Here is a 16,133-nt window from a genome sequence, read left to right on the forward strand (position 1 = left end):
AGTGATGACATCACATAAGAGCACATTACTGCTTAAACTTAACATCTGGAAACTTCTTGGGGAGGTAGCATTGTCACGGGAGGGCACAAGTAATGCAGGATAAGTACACAAATGTAAAAAATATTCAGATTTTACCACATTTTTTAACTTATCCTGCATTATTCCTTCATGCATCTTCATCAGACTGTACAGAGGTGGGCATACCTTCAGATGTAATCTGAAATAAATCCTTGTCAAGGTCCAAGTAACCAGAACAGCATCCTGAGCGATGACAGGAAAACAATGACCATTCCTGTCAGAAGGAAAATGAGAGTGTGAAGAATATGGGAAGGTAAAGGAAAAGTGTCAACCAGAATCTAAAACTGACTTTACCGAGTTAATGCGAACAGCATGTGAGCCCTCTAATCTGGGGTGATAAAACCCGAGAGTTTGACAGGCCAGCTCAAGGGTCCAAGAGAACCATAATGTTGGGGGTTCTATCAAGTGTATTCTAGAAAACTGTTTTTTTGCATCCAGAGTTTAGGTCCGTTGGTGGTGGCTCAACAGGAATGGTCAACCCGTCCTTAGGGGGGTGCTGCCTCATATGCCTGGAGAATGACCACCCAAGCCATAAGGAGATACTATTATGGTTGACCTCGGCCTACGAAGTAGGAGAAACTGGAAAAGAAAGACATTTCCTGGAATTGCGTTGTGCTTTAGAACGTCTGAGGAAACACCACAATGCACGCACTGGGCATAACGAAAGTTCATCTTCATCGTCTGCACCCACAATCAATGTGAGGGGAGGGATGGTGAATGACCTATCTGGCTGGCCTGGGAGTTCATTCTTGGCCATGAAATCCCAGCACAGCCCAAGATGAACAGCTCCATGAGCTCTGAGCACTATAGATTCAGCCAAAAATTCGAAAGAAGCAGAAGTACTGCTGGCGATACAGTTACAATTAACACCAGCAGTACTGAGGGAACTGTGAGTGGTGCGAGAGAGCCGAGAGGAGGCCCTGGTGGACCAAGAGCCACCAGTGGTGCTGATGTCGCAGGAGGCGTCGCAAGAGGTGACACTGGAGCAGGAGGTGTCTGAGTCCCAGGTTGTGCCGCTGGCGCCATGGACTGTCAAAACAAGGACTGCATCCAAGAATGCATCCAGTTAGGATCCATAGATGAGGCAAAGAGGACATGCTGTGGCATCGGCTGATAAGGAAGCTGCTCAGCAGGTAGGCCAGGGAAGGATCCATATCCAGGTTGTGCTGCAGGCGCTACTGGCACCATGTTAGGGCTGAATTGCACTGGCACAGACGCTGTCAACGTTGACATCGGGGGGTTGTCGTCAATATGGGTGGTGCAAACACAGGAGATGTTGCAGAGGCGTAGATTGGAGCAGGAGTCGAGGAAGGCTGCTACTCAGTCGTAGAAGCTGGCGTGTCCGAGATAGCTGAGATGGATGTTGTCTCAGTGGAGTCGGACATGGTAGGGTCCGGCGCTTCCTGGCAGCTCTCAAGTAGAGAGTGAAGGCTTTCGGACAAAGGGGACTGCAGAAGCAGCACTGAGACATCAGGGGTCCGTGTAATCCAAGCAATCTGTCATTTTAGTAAAGTCATATTCACAAAGCATGCAAGCACACAACAGGAAACGAATGCTAATTTGTCACTCAAAAAATCATTGGTTTATAGGAGAGAAAAATTACGCAAAACAAGTGTAAAGTAAAACTTAAACATACACAAAGAGATAGGTAATAAAAAAGAATGAATTACCAATACAAAGCAAAAGAATAGACAATGCCTGACATGAGAGCATGGCCACATGGCAAATTCAAAATGGTGGATTAGAACAAAACTACGCCCGTAATTACTGTGACTGAGAGACACAAACAAGCAGAAATTCATTACAAATTATGTATGGGTGATACCAAAAAGCCACAAACCATAGACAACAACACAATATCAAGAGAAAACATATGGAAAATCTGTAGAGGCTTTACTCTCATAAACATGTCTGACTGTTTTGAGTGACAGTAATGTGCTCTTATGTGTCATCACCACTTCCGGGTCACATGTCAGCTGTGTGCCACACAACTGGTTGGAACCACTCTCACAGCTTCGTCTTTCTGTCAGCAGTAAATGCATTAATGAGTAATGCAGGATAAGTTAAATAATTTGAATTTTTCTGACAATTTGGAGATATAATTTGAAGTTTAGAATTTAAAATTCAGAAATGTTTTGGTGTATGCAAGAGCATCTCATTACTTAGGAATTTCAGAACTATTTGATAAAACTTAATGAAGAGAGTACTATTTTAATTAACTGTTTAGCAGTCGGAGCCCGTGTTCAAATTAAGTGCCTGTCCGTCGGCCAATGGCAGGTAGATCTCGTGTCGGGCTCGTACTTACAAATTTGTATGGGTGCTTATGGCCTGCAGTAAATTTACGTGTCAATTTATTTACCACAATAAGCTGCAGTTCTTCAAGTGAGGGCCCAAAGAGATTAGTCAGGGCCTGCTGGGTCCTGATGGCAGCCTGGCAATTTTATTATTTCAAACACTGGTGGGGGGTACTGAGGCTCAATTATGCACAGCAGCCTTTGGGTTAATGCAACAATAGAAACTAAATGTTTTAGTCGACTAGTCCTTATAATGATAACATATAGCTAAACCCTTAATAATGACAAATTTCTGCGAGTCCTAATGAAACCTTAACTAAGTTGGCAAGGATTATACGACAAGTGCCAATTTCTTACGCTGGTTAATGGTTTATAATTTCTTTCTATAAAGATGACAAAGCTACTGATAAGTTACATTATAGGAATGTTGGTGGAGTTCTCCTATCTTCCAAAAGAAAAGATCTCATCAGTATGTTCATCACTGTCATGGAGATCATGCACAATAAGTTTCATCATATTTCCAAAATAAATGAACATAAGTTTTATGATATGTCACATCAATACTATCAGGAAACAAGTCTGTAACATCTATCATAAGCATGTGCTTTTGAGAAAGTCAATGGCAGTAGTTGAGCATGTTGAGTTCAGTTCAGCAAACACTATGACGAAAAACATCCCTTCATTTTCATTGTGATTGATTCCCACAGAGACGCTAAAAAGACACCAGATTAGATAAGAACAAATTAGTTTGTTAAAAGTATACATACCATTCTGTGGTACAAGATTGGCAGCATGCCTGTAGAAGGTTTGAGCTTGTTCAACTTGCTGTCGATACCGGGCTGGAACATTAATTTGCTAAATGCATGGATTTGAAAATTGGCAAAAACCTTCAAAAACAATTTATATCACTTCATCCACAGAATCTGAATCCAAATTGTAAGGTCAATGTCTGTAGCTTTTATCAGAGATACCCTTGAGTCATAGCCTAAAACCATTCTCATTCTTGGCTGACCACAACCTGTGACGAGTCACTTTCTTAATATCATCCGGTTTCCTTACAAAACTATTTCATTTTTTATTCGAGAAAAAAAAGATAGCACTGACACGTTTAGTGAATGTTGACTCTCCTGTATCTCAGAGATACACAAGATAGAACTGACATGTTTACTGCATGTTGACTCCCCTGTAGCTCAGAGATACACAAGATAGAACGGACATGTTTTCTGCATGTTGACTCCCCTGTATCTCAGAGATACACAAGATAGAACTGACATGTTTACTGCATGTTGACTCCCCTGTAGCTCAGAGATACACAAGATAGAACGGACATGTTTTCTGCATGTTGACTCCCCTGTGTCTGAGAGATACACAAGATAGAACGGACATGTTTTCTGCATGTTGACTCCCCTGTGTCTGAGAGATACACAAGATAGAACGGACATGTTTTCTGCATGTTGACTCCCCTGTATCTCAGAGATGCAAAAGATAGAACGGACATGTTTACTGCATGTTGACTCCCCAGTATCTCAGAGATGCACAAGAAAGAACGGACATGTTTACTGCATGTTGACTCCCCTGTATCTCAGAGATGCACAAGATAGAACGGACATGTTTACTGCATGTTGAATCCCCTGTATCTCAGAGATACACAAGATAGAACGGACATGTTTACTGCATGTTGACTCCCCTGTATCTCAGAGATGCACGAGAGAGAACGGACATGTTTACTGCATGTTCACTCCCCTGTATCTCAGAGATGCACAAGATAGAACGGACATGTTTACTGCATGTTGACTCCCCTGTGTCTGAGAGATGCACAAGATAGAACTGACATGTTTACTGCATGTTGACTCCCCTGTAGCTCAGAGATACACAAGATAGAACGGACATGTTTACTGCATGTTGACTCCCCTGTATCTCAGAGATACACAAGATAGAATGGACATGTTTACTGCATGTTGACTCCCCTGTAGCTCAGAGATACACAAGATAGAACGGACATGTTTACTGCATGTTGACTCCCCTGTAGCTCAGAGATACACAAGGTGAGGTGAAATTGGGTTTAACGTCGCGTCCAAGATTATTGCACTTATATAGCGACGTGCATGCACGTGTATGTGTGTGTGTGGCTGCTTGTACTAGTCCGGACTGATGCCGATTTATAGTGCTAGCTCACTGAGATACCATGCCGCAGTTTAACATGAATACCCCACTCAGACACAGTATACTGACTCCGAGCCGACCAGTCCTTGTTTTAGTCCCTTAATGCCGAGCGCCAGACAGGGTAACAACAAGTACAATCTTTTAACGTCTTTTTGTATGACGCGGCCCGGGATCGAACCCTGGACCTTCCGCTCTCCGGGCGGACGCTCTACCACAAGACCACGGAGGCGGTCCCAGAGATACACAAGATAGAACTGACATGTTTACTGCATGTTGACTCCCCTGTAGCTCAGAGATACACAAGATAGAACGGACATGTTTTCTGCATGTTGACTCCCCTGTAGCTCAGAGATACACAAGATAGAACGGACATGTTTTCTGCATGTTGACTCCCATGTATCTCAGAGATGCACAAGATAGAACTGACATGTTTACTGCATGTTGACTCCCCTGTATCTCAGAGATGCATGAGGCCTAACTGACAAAACATATGAGTGCTGACTCTCACCTATATCTCCCAGATGCACTAAACAGTGCTGACACACATACAGACAGGAACTCTTTTTAGGTGTGGTTATCTTGTTCTTCACTGAACACTTCTCTGAAATAGATAACATCATTTTCTTTCACTAAGTGATGAACAGTACTTTCGTCTGGGGTTCAACTCACTTCATGAAGTTGCTTCTGGACATGCCTGTGACAAACATTATCATAGCTAGAAAGAGCAAACAGGGCTTAAAGAGTTTACGGTATATTTCAGCTTGTGATTGTAGCCTCCCAAATTTCAAACAGGTTTTCAGCTTGCTGCAATGTACAAAACAAAAATGTCAGAATAACATAACAGAATAGTAGTATAGATAATGGGGGTTCTGCCGCAACTCCACTGGAGCTGGATTTATATACCTATGCTGCTACTACAGGGGGAATTTTTTATGTGTAAATGATCATGCGATTCAACGATAGTCATGAGTCGTATTAAAAGAAACATCAATATTAATTAATAATGAATAAAATTTACTATAGCCCACAAGGATATTGGAAAGGTGTAGGAGCAATAAAAAAATTAGCCACCACGGCTAAGGTATCTAAAGATGTAGCCAAGGATTGGTTAAAGAAACAAGCGATGTGGCAAATATATTTACCGGCACCGCATTATATACCGAGGAAGAAGTTTGATATTTTTACAACGAATGAAGTTCATCAGGCTGACCTCTTGTTTCTTCCCCACGATAAGGTAAAACGCAAAACGTATAAATACGCTTTAACAGTAGTGGATGTGGCTAGTCGATACAAAGAGGCTGAGCCATTAACCTCGAAAGATTCAATAGAAGTAGCTATATAAACGCGGACCGCTAAAATGGCCTAAGCTATTTCAAGTAGATCCTGGTCGCGAGTTTATGGGATCGATAACTAAACTGTTAACAAAGCACGATGTCGAAATCAGGCGTGGTGAAAGAGAGGCCCACCGCAGTCAAGCTATCGTCGAAAGATTTAACAGGACATTAGCGGAACGTTTGTTTGGCTATCAGTATGGGATCGATATGAAATCGGAACGATTGAGATCAACCGAATGGGTGACACGTTTATCAGCCGTTGTATCAGCGCTGAATAATGAAGTAACGAGATTAATAGGGAAGAAACCATCCGATGCTATTAAAATGAAATCAGTGACTTCCGAATCTTCAGCACCGAGGAGAGGCAAAGAACGAAAACTTCCGGATAGAGTAAGGGTAAGATATTTATACCAGCCCGATGAATTTAAAGGAGGCCTACGTCGTGCAACCGATCCGATTTGGTCTCTTAAGACATATAACATTAGTAGATTGGTTACGAAAGAAGGACAGCCTATTCTTTATTATCTTCAAGATGGACCGGGTAGGGCATTTGTACGAGAAGAGTTGTTCATAGTTCCCGACGGTACGGTATTACCACCATAACCATAAGCATAGGTAGTTACACCATCATTATCAATCCATCTTTTTGTATCTAAGGGGGATAATGATGTCTTGTTCATTCTTAATCCATATATCCTATGATTGTAACTTCTTAAAGAGTTCATCTCGTGTTTGAATGTTCTACCGTTGAATAATGATTCTTTATACTGTTTGATATGCTTTTTTACAACATACTTCTTAAAGCCCTTAGCTTTTCTTATCTCCCCATTATCGGACTTCTTTATAGAATACATCTTAGGTCTTAATCCGACATACTCCGCTATAGGGGTCCCAGCACATTCATCCTTCATCTTACCTAACACCTTTTTATTTACTACGCTGTGCAGTGGATTATCTTTTGGGTATCTATTTTTTCTGCCATATCTTTATACACATTCTCGGTATGTATTTCCATCAACAAAGAATCTGTGTCGGTATATAACACCTCGCATCTATCGCCGTATAGCTTTTTAAGTTCGTTGTAATAAAAGTCATACATTAAGTGTTTTGACAAGTCGAGAATACTCATACCGACGTACACCGGTCTGTTGAATTTTATATTACTCTTCTGCATATGCAACACGACTAAGTCGTTATCGAATATCTTGCTTCTGTTAAAAGCCGGACTGGCTATAAGTTTCCTTAGTCTTTCTTCCTCATTAGATCTGACTAATTTAACATCAACACGCTTCCTTAGATTCTCCATAGTTTTACCAAATACTGAGTTATTCATGAGCTCATATAGTTTCTTTCTTAAATCTGTGTTCAACCTTATATAGGGCTCCATCCAAGGGTTTTGATCAAACTTTAGAACTCTGTGTATTTTCTTAAGTTTCATACCTAACGATAGATACAACTGGAGATTACTGTAGTGAACTATATATTTTGTCTTATCCATCAAATTTGGTACGAGTTTTTCTACGTTAGCTAACCTACTATTACCCATCAAGGAGCGTTGATATTCCGACATCCAATCTTTATTAACCATTAATCTTTCAGGAGCTAGCGGATAACTGTTATGGTCTTTATGTAAGGAATTTGGATATTCCAAGTCAACTTCTAGTATGTACCCTTTATTCGCATCATTATTATGGATATTATGGATATCATTCACATTGATATTATGGATATCATCGACCCATTCAAAACCACCAGTGGGTAAAGGTTGACTCATAGCCCATCCGTACAAATTGTTAGCGTCGAGATATAATATGTGCGTGTCGGGTTTACTCGGATCGTATCCTTCCACTAATTTATTATTAGCCTTAGAATACCTTTTCACTGCCATCGATATACTACCTCTTAATCCTTTCTCAATAAACAAGTGCATATCGTAATCTGTGAGTAGTTTTAGTTCTATCCCGGTCTTCTTCAACAATGCATCCCACGATAGTCCGGGACTGGAATAGTACCATGCCGGGTCCAAGCCGTATTGTTTTAAACATGTCTTTCTAAATATCTCGAATATATCGGCGAGTAACAGTACACTGGTTTTTAAGTACAGATCGTGATAATCGCCTAAATTCTTACAACCTAATTTATCCCAGACCGTCAGAGCGTGTTCATAATCGGCATCTATTATTTTAGATTCTGTTAAGTTACTATAAAATGATTCAAGGGGTGGTAATTCAGTTTCTTCGAATCTAGACCAATCATCCATATATTCGTAAGGATATACACCTTTTCTCAGCAACAAATGACGAGGTATCTTATCGGTATATTGATTTGTTATCGCAAAGTCATCGGGATTGTTCGCATTAGCTAAATTGTCCAGGGAAGATACAGAAACTGTACGGAGTCTATGAATCTAAGCCCATTACTTTGCTTTATTCTAGATTTCCCATCCTTGTCCCTATAATGTATAGGTTTAGTCAACGAGAACGATATGTATTTTTCCATATTATTAGGAATGCACGTTAAGCCACTCGGTCTTTGAGATAGCTTGCATGATGAGATGTGAATCGTATCCCCTAAGGTTATGAAACAAAACAGGGATGGGTATTGTTTGAGAATTCATTTTTAGTTTCAAGTTACACTCGTTATGCGAGGCTCCCCGATAATTACCCGTGACGTGACAATGATCTCTTACGGAATCCCCATCCAGGGGTTTATTACAAACATGACAACTCGTGGACTTCTTATAGGCCCTCCAATCATCCCTCGTCATACACATGGGTTTCTTACAAGATAATTTTTCCCTGATTATTCTCTCTTCATTTTGTAAATATTCTAGGAACTTTCCCGCTGCATCGAGACCTCTGTAAATCACGGGCGGGTTTGTTTTCCCATCATACCTTACGACTATATATCCAAACCCACAAGGAATATGTTCTTGAGTTTTGTACATAAAACTACTATCAGTATTGCGTTTGGTATTTTCTATGGGTTTATAAGCGCTTAGAAGTCGGCGTAAATTATGTACGGTACTGGCATTTGATTACAATAAAAAATTTTAATATATTTTTTCCCTCTTCAGTCATATCGATCCTGATAGCAGTCTGTCCAACACCTCTACAGTCATCTTTATGCGCTTCTAATAGATCTTGTCTGCTGTACCCATGTAGGCATTTTTTGCAGAAATATTTCTTTTCTTTATGTTTTGTTTGATCGTATAATAGCCTGTTTAAACTCTTTATCCATGTATAATGATATTTTCCATCTTTTTCGATCAGAAATGAATTGATTCTGGGGTTATGTTCCGGAGCGGAGCTTATCCTGTGTACAACAATTCCTTTAGAATGTCCGAAAACATTTACAGCTAAATTATTTTGCTTTTCCACCTTATCAATTTGTGATATTGGTGTAGGTTCGTCTATACCATCGAAGTTGAGTCCATCGTTTTGGGGATAGCTAGAAGGTCTATTTGCAATTTTAGAATCTACGAGGAACAATGCAGATCTTATCATCATTCTTAAACAGTCATCGGATTTATTTTTTACGTTAATTATGGCTTTTTTCTTCTTATAATACGGGGGTAAATCTATATAAGAACCACCTTTGAAGGGCATATAATTTGCTATATCTAAATATAAACTATCGATTTTATCCACACCCCAACCCGAACCTCTATTAGTCCAGCGTTCTAAAGTTTTCTGTATTCTCTGAATTGATGTATCTAATGATGCGTTTATAGTATCGGATTCGGTTATAACTTCTTGATTGCTATGGAAATATGGTTCGGTATATTCGGTATATTGGGCTTAATATCGTTAACATCCATGTTGGAATTAATATCCATCTTCCAACCTCTTAGATATTTACCAACGCCAGCGGATGTGCGTATAAATATTAATTCTTGTTGTTTATTCTCAACATCATTATCATTATGTTCAACATCATTATTATCTAGTAAAGCGATCAATTCAGCTCTTCTCATTCGAGAATAACCTCTCAGCCCACTGTTTCTCGCTTGAGCTTTGAGTTCTCTAACAGTCTGGGGTTTGTTGTATTCCAAACTGAGTAGGGTAATCAATTCAGCTTTTCTCATTCGAGAATATCCACGTAGACCACTTTGCTTTCCCATAGCCTTCAATTCTTTGACAAAAACCATTGTGACCATGGTATATGCAAAATGAGACAAATGTCTAATTGGTTGTTTTTCATATATCTAAATACATATTCTCCCCAACCTATTCCTCTCATTGATGTAATCTCTCTTCCTAGCATAAATAATCTGGTTCCTGACCCTATCAGCACCGTGTTCCTTACATAAACAATAACGACCTTTGACCCCTATCCCGCATACAGAACACGTATAGTTTATGTTTCCGCGCCTGATGTAATAATTGTGTATGCCGCAGTAAATATCAACACAGCGTCGGTTACATAGAGATTTTTTTACCCATGAGTGTAAATCTGCAATGATTCATGGTTTATACATCTATCATATCATTTGTCTAAATGCAAATCACATCTACACTGGTGAGATATTGATTAGGCAGTCAGCCAACACTATTTATAGATTAGCTGTCACTCTGACTCCCCTAACTAGGTCATGGTTTATGCGTGGTCATGGTATAGCTGAAAATCAATACAGCAGATAACCCCATTATCACAAATGCCACCTCGCGGTTTTTCTGAGCCTCTGACGGTGTATAAAACTGACTCATTGTTGGTCTCGGTATTGGGTCAAGTTTTTTCCCGTAAACGAGGAAGTATTCGTGCATGGCAGATTCGACATCCTTAAACGTTTGAACTGAATGTCCTTCCTTACGCATTTCTTCATGAATAAAATCTAATCTCTTCATTCTCTGCCGCGTATATTGTGACTGAGCTGCTTCGAGTTGTTCTAAAGCATTGTTATGTCGTTTACGTTCCTCTTCAACTTCTTTAGCGTTTGATTCCCTCATACTAGAAAATAAAAAATTACTCCCCGAAAAACCTAGAGCATTAACAATAGCTCCACCGACCATCATCGCAATTGTTGCCATATGTTTAATAATATAAAATATTCAAATGTTTAATTAATTACTTCATTATGTCTTCCGGGTTAAGCGCTTTTTTGATGAGTATATCCTTCGTTGCCATAGATAATCCAATATCCGGAACCATCATTCCGATATCATATCCATTAAAATCTAGCTTTGGAGGTGTGGCTTTAGTTATCATTTTAGCTATACGGGCATAGCCAATGGCCAAGCCGGTGACCACCGCTGAATGATACGTTGCGTTTACCAACATTTTACCGTCTGTAACTGGAGTAGTCATGCTTATTATAGCATTATATGCGGGCTAACCTCTAATTGAACTTGTTGTTGCATTGGGGGTGACGTTTTCTCTTCTCCGGTCTTATAAAAGAACCATACAGCCGCTATACCAGCAACTCCTACTAGTGCCCATGTTTTAATCGGATTAATATTTGAATTATTTATTAATTTCGCTTTCCTCGCGAGTACTCCCTTTCTTCCTGCGGCTATTTTTAAAGGATTCTTTGTCACTCTAGCTTTTAGTATTTTCTCATTCACATATGGTGGTTCCTCATTCACTCGTTGTTCCGCAATCAGAACCAGAAGCGTTTGATTCTGATCGATGGTACTAGGGTTATTAGTTATAGTTACAGACTGACGAATTGCTTTGACCCCTAATGGATCTCGAAGTCTACGTTGTGGGTTTAACTTGCGTCCGTTTTGCGAAGACATTGTTATATTGAAATAATATAACCATATGTTTAATATCAAAATGACTGATTTTGATCTAGATTATTTAGATAACCCGAATCCAATCGAAGAGGGTACTGATGAAACCAGCTTTACGAATGTTAACGATGAACTTTTGAACCCAACCGTAAATGATGAACTTTTACAATCAACCGTTGATGATTATTACGATACCTTTAAAGATGACAGTCCTATTGGTCGTGAGTATTCAAAGTTTACGATAGATAGTAAAGGAATATTGCGACTGCGTGGCTCTCCGGATATTGACCTTATGCATTCTCGTACTCGTAAGCCCCTAGCCTTGTCTATGATAGCCACTAAACACGGTATCAGCACTGTTCGTGAAAAATTAGGTTTTGTAGACTACTCACGACTTTCCGCGAAGACTTCTAAGGCTCTTCGGACTGTGCGTACTGAACTCGTTAACACAGATGATTTGGAAGCTTCCTCGAAGGTGCCCTCGGACGGACTCGAAGAAATCTTGGGTACCTACTACGATAATTCCACGGTCAGTGTATCACCATATTCGGAGTTCAGTATTAGGGAATAACAAGGTCTTGACAAGGCAATGCGAACAATGCAGGGAGAACTCACCATGATATGGCCAAGATATCCGAAATCGACAAGCATATAGTTTACGAGAAAACAAAACTTGAACAGGCGGGCGATGAGTTCAGTAGACGCCGCGTAGTGGAAAGATTGCGTAACTTAGAAGACGAAAGATCGGCCCGCCTCGAAGCAGCTTCCACTAATAGAGAGGCACTTCGTTCGCAAATCAGTCAAATTCGAGAAACTATCGATCGAGTCCTCAACGATGACACTACACTGGCCGATAAAATTAAAACATTGTTCAGAGAACAGGGAATAACAATTGCCAGTATTTTAACCGCGTTTGGATTTATTATATCGACTTTGACTCTCGCGTTAACCGGTGGTACAGGTGGTGGCGGATCACCACCTACGTCGGATGGTATAAAAGAGTGGATAAAAAAGCATTTAAAAGCATTAGGTTCAGCACTGGGAAAGCCGCGGCCGCACTTCCTGGTATAATAGGGAATATTGTTTCCTGGCTCTTGAATTTATTAGCTAAGACCACCACTTGGCTTAGTCAAAACTTGTGGGCACTGATCGTAGCAATTGCAGGGCTGTTGTACGTATCCGCTAAGAACTATTTAACCAAATCATGAGTAAACCAAATCATGAGTAAACCAGCCGCGACTCCACCTACTACAAGCGCTGTTTTTTCATCGATATGTTGTTGATTTTTAGCCGCAATATGTGGTGGCACTTGTGGTTGTGCGTCAGTAGATGTTTGTGAAACATGTGGTGTTTGCAGCTTGACTATTCCCTTTTTGCCTGTGATTGTTTGCGTTATTAATTCGACGTTAATATCTGAATTAATACCTGTTTTTTGTTGATCGGTAGCAATAACAATTTTATTATTATAACCTATCACTTGACCGATCTTAAGTTCGATATTACTCGGAGACATGTATAAACCCGGCGCATAAACGAAGTCCACTTTGGATTGAGCATACTGTAATACATCTTGAAAACGCTTTATAGACGATGGTATGTCAACTGGTGAATTAATGGCGTCCTCTACATTTTGGAGAAACTGTTTTTGCGCATCGAGCGCCGTCACAGAACTGATAATGGACGTTTGTGTTTGCGATTGTGCACCGAGAATTGCCCATACATAAGTTCTTATCGATTCATTAAATCTTACAAATCCTGGGTTAGTAAAATTATTTTCCGTTTTATCATTAAGAAATTCATTCCAAGCGTTTGCGGTATCGTTCATTTGTATAAATTTTGTAACAACAAAGCCAAACCACCCTTAAAACTCATAAGAGAACCTCTCCAATCGTTACTCGAAAGTTCCCAGCCATGATAAAGATTATGCATTCTTACAAAAAGATTGTTTTTCTGTAACAACTTAAATGGATTGAATGGTTGATGAGTTTTTTTAACTAAATCATCACTTTCTTCTTTAACAGTTCTTTGTCCACTGTATGGAACACCTAGACCATGGTTAATTCCTTTAATACACCAATATTTACTCGTAGCAATATTAAATTCCTGACAAATACGTTCGAATGCCCACCTATTGTACGGATTATTTGTGGAATTCCACGCTTGATCTTGCGCTAATGGAGCACTAATTTCTTTAAGTATGCGTCTAATCTGATAGTACACGTGAAATGATATAACAGACTTATTTAGTTCAAATCCTGGGGAATAAAGAGATACGCCACATTCCGTTGTGGCACACCATATGGCAAAGTTTAACTGATTCTGCCAAAATTGCATCGGATTGTGAAACCAATCGTGCACCATTTTATCGCTAGTTGCCGTGACCCTGTACTTTTCAAAGATATCGGGGAATTTAACGATAAATTCAGCACCAGAGGCAGTTACTATAATCGATTGATTAGTAATGCATCTCGATTTCATATTTAAGTTATGATATAGTATCATTGTATATTTAATATATATGTTACACTCCCGGGAATAACAAATGGTCAGTCTATTGAACTGCTGCATACTATCGATAACTTGGATGGTCAGCTCGAAGTAGCTCTATGCGATGTAATGTATTACCCGCAGTGGACCAATGTAGATGCTGCGAAAAGAAATAATAAGATGTTTATAGTAGGTGAAAACAATGGTATTGACAAATCCATTATTATACCTGATGGGTATTACAGCGTATGCTCATTCAATGATGAAATTTTTAAGCCGAAAGGAATTAGTATCACACAAAATGAGTCGAATGGGACAGTGAAAATATACACTGGAGAAACAGATATACTTATTGACGAGAACTTAGCAATTACACTTGGATTTGGGTAGACAGTAAGATTACCACGCAACAAAACAGTGAATGTATATATATTACCCGACTTAGTTCCCTATAAAGAGTTGTGCATCCATCTTGATCAAATAAGCACGACGGATAATATTCAACTAGAAAGTCCTTCAACTCTGCTCAGATCTATTACAGTGAAAAATGAAAAATATAATAGCGGTAGAACGGAATCTTTCTCAACATTACAATATAAAAAATTAAAGCGGGGTATTATTTCAGACCTTAAAATTTCTGTATTAGATGTAAAACACCAACCTGTACATATAGGATACTTAAGTGTAACACTCCATATTATAAATAATGGTTGATTCATCAGGCCCTGGAACGCTCAGACAATGTAATACAATTGCGCTTTCCGATTCCATATTTAAGTTATGATATAGTATCATTGTATATTTAATATGTATGTTACACTCCCGGGAATAACAAATGGTCAGTCTATTCAACTGCTTCGTACTATCGATAACTCGGATGGTCAGCTCGAAGTCACTATCTGTGATGTAACGTATTACCCGCTGTGGACCAATATAAATGGACTATGGTCGAAGCAAACATCGAGTGGCTATTGAATATCGTCATTACCCCACCGTATGTGATGATGGGTGAGGCACATAATTTAACTAAGATAATAAATAGTGGCATCGTACTCGCGGCTTATATCCCATCAAAACGAAAAAGTGTGTTAGTCTCTCCCCTGCCAGAAAACCCAGGTCATATGTTATATAGTTGTCCGGCAATCCAAAATGTTAGTTTAAATTTGGTTACTGAATTCAATGAAATTAAAGTTAACTTGAGTGCAATACCTAATCTTTCTACGCTTATTATTGAAGTCTTGTTCGGAGATGTACCGGTAGATGCCTTCGAAATATTACCAGGTCTATCGATTAAATGGCTCAAGAAACACGAGCGTCAACGTTGCAGTATTATTCATATCAGAGCATCGCCGTTGCAACCCTCGAGGGGGTCCAAATTATTAAAAGTGGTAGTATTTCTCTTACTAAGATATTCTTGCCGTATAATATACATTTGATAAGGTTGATGTATACTCTCAAAACATTTAAGCAAGACCAATTAAAGACTATTATATGATCATAATATACACCAGAGTTTATATCCGGCGCTCGATGAGGCATTTGAAGAGATGGATACTGTTGATGGATTTCGATTACATCAAATAAGCGAAATAAAACATCGAGTAGAGGATAGGGAGTTGAGACTTGGATTGTATAAAAAGTATCGCAGAGCCGTGAATGCTCTGGACGGAGTTGACACCGCGCTTGTAACAGCTGGCATGGGACTCGGCGTAGCTTGTGTCGGTTTACTATCAACTATAATCGCCGCGCCTATCGTGCTCGGCATGGAAATATCCGCTGGAGTCTCGGGACTGGCAGGAATAGCGATAAAATTCATTTCTCGTAGGTTACAAAAGAAAGCATTAAAACACGATAGTATTCGGATACTCGCCGAAGCAAAGTTGAACAGCATTGAGGATCATATTTCGACAGCAATGGTCTATTGTAAGATATCCGAGGATGAGTTTCGTTTAGTGTTGTCAGAACTCACCAAAAACAACGCAATGAAGCAGGATATTCGATCAAAATCTCGTAAGACCAATGGTATTAGCGAAGACGAGAAA

The 16,133-nt window shown here is 39.6% G+C and overlaps 1 protein-coding gene across 3 annotated transcripts in view; it reads right to left on the reverse strand.

Moving 5' to 3' along the window:
- LOC124113764 (nonsense-mediated mRNA decay factor SMG7-like) overlaps nucleotides 1-16,133 on the reverse strand; it is a 282,423-nt gene that overhangs the window by 229,778 nt on the left and 36,512 nt on the right. For all 3 annotated transcript variants that reach the window (XM_046474276.2, XM_046474277.2, XM_046474275.2), the window contains exons 7-8: nucleotides 5,044-5,136; nucleotides 3,140-3,211 (exon numbers count right to left, since the gene is read on the reverse strand). In XM_046474276.2, the coding sequence (XP_046330232.2) occupies nucleotides 3,140-3,211; nucleotides 5,044-5,136 (165 nt within the window). The remainder of the gene's footprint in view (nucleotides 1-3,139; nucleotides 3,212-5,043; nucleotides 5,137-16,133) is intronic.

The sequence above is a fragment of the Haliotis rufescens genome, unplaced genomic scaffold, assembly GCF_023055435.1.
Source record: "Haliotis rufescens isolate VD_foot unplaced genomic scaffold, xgHalRufe1.0.p SCAF_8, whole genome shotgun sequence".
NCBI classification, from domain to species: Eukaryota; Metazoa; Mollusca; class Gastropoda; order Lepetellida; family Haliotidae; genus Haliotis; species Haliotis rufescens.